The 5600-nt window shown below is 59.6% G+C and overlaps 1 protein-coding gene across 3 annotated transcripts; it reads left to right on the top strand.

Moving 5' to 3' along the window:
* Positions 1-300: 300 nt before the first annotated feature.
* Positions 301-3247, top strand: ISLR (immunoglobulin superfamily containing leucine rich repeat). Of its 3 annotated transcripts, none has more exons than XM_010977903.3 (2): positions 301-386; positions 1203-3247. In XM_010977903.3, exon 2 carries the CDS (start codon positions 1211-1213, stop codon positions 2495-2497), a length of 1287 nt encoding a protein of 428 aa, XP_010976205.3. In that variant the 5' UTR covers positions 301-386; positions 1203-1210; the 3' UTR covers positions 2498-3247. The 3 variants fall into 3 exon arrangements, with proteins under 3 accessions (XP_010976205.3, XP_010976206.3, XP_031296709.2); XM_010977904.3 differs by lacking the exon at positions 301-386 and adding an exon at positions 646-707; XM_031440849.2 differs by lacking the exon at positions 301-386 and adding an exon at positions 880-1004.
* The last annotated feature ends 2353 nt before the right edge of the window (positions 3248-5600 follow it).

Raw genomic sequence — 5600 nt, 5'->3', positions numbered from 1 at the left:
GTTGAAGCTGCTAAAAGTGAGTGAGAGAGAGGAAAAAAACCAAAAAATTTGGCACCTTTTCCTCCTCAAGTTTCTGGTGTCACTTATGAAACACGGGTCCTTGTTGCTGCAGAGAAGCAGTTGTTTTGCTGATAGGCGGGAGTGTGCGGGCTGCCTGGGCTCCCTTCCTGCAGCCTCCTCTCAGCAGACTCTCAGGAACCCTGTCCAGGGCAGGCCAGGCGTGCAGACTGAAGGTGGGGCAGGGGCCAGGCTGCCCCTGCCTCCAGCGCCCTCATCTTCTTGGGTGCCCTTTGTCCTGCAGACAGTCCCAGGCTAACTCCTTCCTTTGTTGCTTTTTGGTTCCATCTTAGAAGAGGCTCTGCTTGACTAAAAAGAGTAGTTTGAAGGTAAGCCAGCGAGAAGAGGGCTCTAAGGGCCAGTGGGAGAGGGGGGCAGCCTGTTAGGCACCGGGGCTGGGCTCCCCTGGGCACTTTCCTGTTGGTTTGGGGTGCTTGGGACAATCCCTTGCTTGGATCTGTCCAGGGGGCATCTGTCCCTCTAACAACCACAGCCCCAGAACTACTTGGGTTGAACCGCTGGCCTCTCCCAAGCCAGCTGAAAGGTCCCAGCAGGGGTTTATTTAGGCAGCTGCCTGGCGTAGTTTGAACCGAACAGGCCAAGGGTGTGATTCTGTAGAAAGGGTCTGGTGTCTGCTGTGGTCACGGCCGGTAGGAGCGGGAGAGGGGTGGGTGGGGTGGATGGGGGTGGTGTGCACTGCACAAGGGGCCTTCTCTAAGCTGGGGCAAAGTATACCTATGGGGGGCTCTGGTGGGAGGGACTGTGGCCAGGATGTGGGAGGGCAGGAGGGAGGTTCTGCTGAGTGCTGGGGGAGGGGGCGGCTGGAAAACAGATTTCAAGTCATAAAATCAGCTAGGAGCTGGCCGAGGCAGGGAGAGCTCTCTGCTCAGAGAAGGAGCTGGGGTCTTCTTCCACCCTGTCTTCTCCTCCTGACTGCATGGCCTCGGGCAAGTCCTGGCCCTTCTTTGGGCCTCAGTTTCTCATTCTGTAGAATAGGGGTAGTGGGCTAGGTGGTATTGGGGCTCAGCTGGATTGTGAGGGGTAGGGCCTTTGGATGGGGAAGAGCTCTGGGCCAGGGTGCTGAGAGGGAAGAGTGCCTTCTGCGGGTCCTTGGGGTCACCTCAGTGGCATGTCCTTCTCTGCAGGAGGTAGGATGCAGGAGTTGCGTCTGCTGTGCTGGGTGGTCCTCGTGGGCCTGGTGCAAGCCTGTCCCGAGCCCTGCGACTGTGGGGAGAAGTATGGCTTCCAGATCGCTGACTGTGCCTACCGTGACCTGGAGGCCGTGCCACCCGGCTTCCCCGCCAACGTGACCACGTTGAGCCTATCGGCCAACCGGCTGCCGAGCTTACCAGAGGGCGCCTTCAGGGAGGTGCTCCTGCTGCAGTCGCTGTGGCTGGCACACAACGAGATCCGCACGGTGGCCGCCGGCGCCCTGGCCCCACTGGGCCAACTCAAGAGCCTGGACCTCAGCCACAACCTCATCTCTGACTTTGCCTGGAGCGACCTGCACAACCTCAGCGCCCTCCAGTTGCTCAAGATGGACAGCAACGAGCTGACCTTCATCCCCCGCGACGCCTTCCGCAGCCTTCGTGCCCTGCGCTCCCTGCAGCTCAATCACAACCGCCTGCACACGCTGGTGGAGGGCACCTTCGCACCGCTCACCGCACTGTCCCACCTGCAGATCAACGATAACCCCTTTGACTGTACCTGCGGCATCGTGTGGTTCAAGACGTGGGCCCTGACCACTGCTGTGTCCATCCCGGAGCAGGATAACATCACCTGCACTTCGCCCCACGTGCTCAAGGGCACACGGCTGAACCGCCTGCTGCCGCTGCCTTGCTCCGCACCCTCGGTTCAGCTCACCTACCAGCCCAGCCAGGATGGTGCCGAGCTGCGGCCTGGCTTCGTGCTGGCGCTCCACTGCGATGTGGACGGGCAGCCGGCCCCCCAGCTTCACTGGCACATCCAGACGCCTGGTGGCACCGTGGAGATCGCCAGCCCCAACGTGGGTGCCGATGGGCGTGCGCTGCCTGGTGCCCTGACAGCCGGCAACCGGCTGCGCTTCCAGGCCTTTGCCAATGGCAGCCTGCTCATCCCTGACTTTGGCAAGCTGGAGGAGGGCACCTACAGCTGCCTGGCCACCAACGAGCTGGGCAGTGCAGAGAGCTCGGTGAATGTGGCACTGGCTACACCAGGCGAGGGTGGTGAGGATGCACTGGGGCGCAGGTTCCATGGCAAAGCGGCTGAGGGTAAGGGCTGCTACACGGTTGACAACGAGGTGCAGCCATCGGGTCCTGAGGACAACGTTGTCATCATCTACCTCAGCCGCACTGGGGGCCCCGAGGCTGCAGCCGCAGGAGAAGGCATCTCTGGGCGGCAGCCCCTAGGCCCGCTCCTGCTGGGCCAGAGCCTCCTCCTCCTCTTCCTCACTTCCTTCTAGCCCCACCCCACCAGGGCGGGGCTGGGGCGGCACAAATCCTCCTCACTCCTCCCCCTAACTCTGAGGCCGTCCCTTATAAGGGATGTAGGGGCCTGGGGTTGGCAACTGCTGAGGCCTGCATGGAGGACTTCCCATCCGCCTACCTCCCCCTCTCATCCCTTCTGGAACACTCACCACCCCGACTTCTAGACTTGCTCAAAGCTAGTGACTAGGACAGAATTTGATCCCATAACTCACCGTCTACGGTGCTAATTGCTGCTAACCACGTGGCCCGTGCTCCCCTCTCAGGGCGGCATGCTGACTGGGCGTTGCCCTGAACACCTGGGGGAATCCTCACTGGTGGAATTCCAGGCACTGGAACTGACAAGCTGGCGAAGGCTTGGGGTCGGGAGTCGGGGCTTGGGGCTCGGTAGGGAGGTACCCTGAAGCAGGCAGGGCACGGGAGAAACAATAGGATGCAGAGGAAGTGGCTGGTGTGGCTCTGAGGCTCTAGGTGACCTGGTTGAGCTCCTGCTGACCGTAGGTGTTTTCTGACTTGGGGGCTTGAGAGTCTCCGCCCTCATCTCAAATAGGACTGGAGGGAGGATCCAGGATGGCCTTCATCTCCTCTCACCCTTCCTCCCTCAGCCTGTGCTCCTCCATCCTGGACACCTGCCCTGCCTTTCTCTCCAGGTCTGCAGCCACAGCCTGCCCCTCCGGAGAGGCCAGCCAGCCTGGGGGCGGCAGAGAAATAAACAGCATTTCTGATGCTCCCCTGTGTCTGCCTGGAGTTTGTCTGGATCTAGGTGTGCCCCCACCCCCTGCCCCGCCCCGTGGAGGATAGGACCGGAAACCGGAGTCAGGACAGCCAGCCTGCCTGTCCACGTGTGACGAGGCCTGGGAGGCAGGGAGGGGCGTCCCAGTGGTGGGCTAGGGGCTGGGTTGAGCTTCCAGTGTGCTCCTTGCCCTGCCCCCAACCAGCCCACGGCACAGATGGGAGCAGGAACCTGACAGGCTTGCAGAGGCTTCCCTGGGGTCCCTGAGCAGCGCTTTAAGACAGCGCTTTAAGGCCTAAGGAGGCCTTCTGGAGCGGGGCGGGGGAAATCAGGTGCCTGGGTTACGGCCCCCCTTCCCAGTCCTGCTCCTGGAAGAGATATTAGGGAACGGAGAGGAGGGGGGACAGGCAAGGCAAGAGGGGAGGAGAGAAGGGAACAGAGAGGGGACCTAGGACAAGGGAGAGAGGGCAAGAGAAAGACCCAGGGAAAGGGAGAACAAGAGAACACATGTGGGGGAGAAGCCAGAGGAAGTGACTGGCACTCCCCGGCCCTTCCAGGGGGAGGAAACGGTGTTCCGAGGAGCCTTTCCTCACAGGGCAGGGCATCAGGAACTGACTGGGGGGCTGAGGGCCTGCAGCACCCTGTGTGTTTCTTAGAATGAAGAGCATGTAGACAGGGTCAGAACCTGGAGACAGTAGAACCCCATATCTGTGTCAAGTCAGAGAGGTATCTCCCTTCTGCCTCCATCCCCACCCCTTTCCAGACCAAAGAGTGCTACACATAAGAACAGGACCCTGTGGAAAAGGCTCGGAAGCCGCTGCCCAGATACCCCAGAACTGCTGAGCCCAGCAAAGTGGAGGCAGGGAGGCCAAGGAACGTGGGGCAGCAGCTGTGAGTGTTGGAGGTTGGCCAGCCCCCTTCCGCCTCCTTTCGGGTCCACATACAGCGCCTTCCTACCAGCCTCATCAGCTTGCAAGTCTCGCTGAGCTGATGTCACCAGAGCACATGTCAAGGATGACTGTACCTCTGATGGAAAGCAGCAGGATGGAGTCGAGTCCCCTGTGCTGTGCCACCTTGGGTAAGTCACTGCCCATTTCTGGACTTCAGTTTTTTTAGAAAACAAAGGACAGGGTGAGACATGGTAATGCTTAAGGGTCCCATTGACTCTGATTATCTATGGCTTGATAATCCTAACCCTACTTGAACCCCTGATGTCTCTGGCTCCATTCACAGCTGAGCAAGCTTAGCTTCTTGGAGTAGGACGTGGGCCTAAAACCTGAGTCTGGGGTGGCTGGGGAACTAGCTACTCGCCTACTTTAAAGTCATCCGTGGTCCCCCTGCCCTCAGGGTAAAGCCCCAGTTCCCCAGCCAGCCATTCATAGCCCCTCTGACTGGCTCCCCTCTGACAGGCTTTCCCCTCCACCTCTCTTGGAACAGCGAATTAATTGTTCCCCTAACACTCTGCGATGTGTCATCCTCTGTTCCATCATTCTGGACACCCTTTTCCTGTGCTCACTTGGCTAAGTCAGCTTTCAAGACTCAGCTCAGGTACCACCTCCTCCAGAAAGCCTTCCTGGATGCTCTTCTCCTACCCCCCAAATTGGACTAAACCCCTCCTCTGGCTCACACTGCCCTGGGTGTCCAGTGTCTCAGCCTGATCACACTCTATTATGACTCTGTTTCCTTATTAAAGGCAGAGACCCAGTCTGCCCTTTCATCCTTGTGACCCGTCAATCACTGACACAGGGTTAGGAAAACGTTTTTCAATGGGCCGTAGTGGGATCAGCCCCTGCCCTCGTTGCCCTCCTCTCGGGCAGCCCCAAAGGTGGGTCTGAGCTCCCTGGCCCTACCTGGCCTCCTGTCAGTCTGAGGCTGCAGTGGGCATGTGGGACTATTGGGGGTAGGCATTGGTCTCCATTAACTGTGCAGACATTTCTGGAGGCCCCCCTGATCCAGATCTATGGGGTGGCCACAGTTGCCCCACCACATAGCCCCAGCCCCACAGCGGCCCCCACCTCCACCAGTCCCCAGCAGGGGGAGGGACCCCCGCGGCGGCCCTTCCCTCTGCATACTAATCTGTTCCCACCTCCACATCTTTATTCACACGGCTTCCCCATCTCCTGAAATCTCTCTTCTTCCCCAAATCCAGCCCATTCTCGAGGATCCAGGATAAGTTCAACTTCCAAAGCCAATGCTCACACAGCTCAGGGTTGGCACATAGGTCCCCAGTCTCTCCACCATCCAAAGGCATGCGGCCATGGGTTCCCCTCTGCCCCCCACCCAATGTCCAGCCCAGCACGTGACCAAAATGCCCCAACCCCATCCCAGCCCCATAAACAAAGTGTTGA

The sequence above is a fragment of the Camelus dromedarius genome, chromosome 29, assembly GCF_036321535.1.
Source record: "Camelus dromedarius isolate mCamDro1 chromosome 29, mCamDro1.pat, whole genome shotgun sequence".
NCBI lineage: Eukaryota > Metazoa > Chordata > Mammalia > Artiodactyla > Camelidae > Camelus > Camelus dromedarius.
The sequence above is the reverse complement of the archived record's forward strand: the minus strand, read 5'-3'. Positions and strand labels throughout refer to the sequence as shown.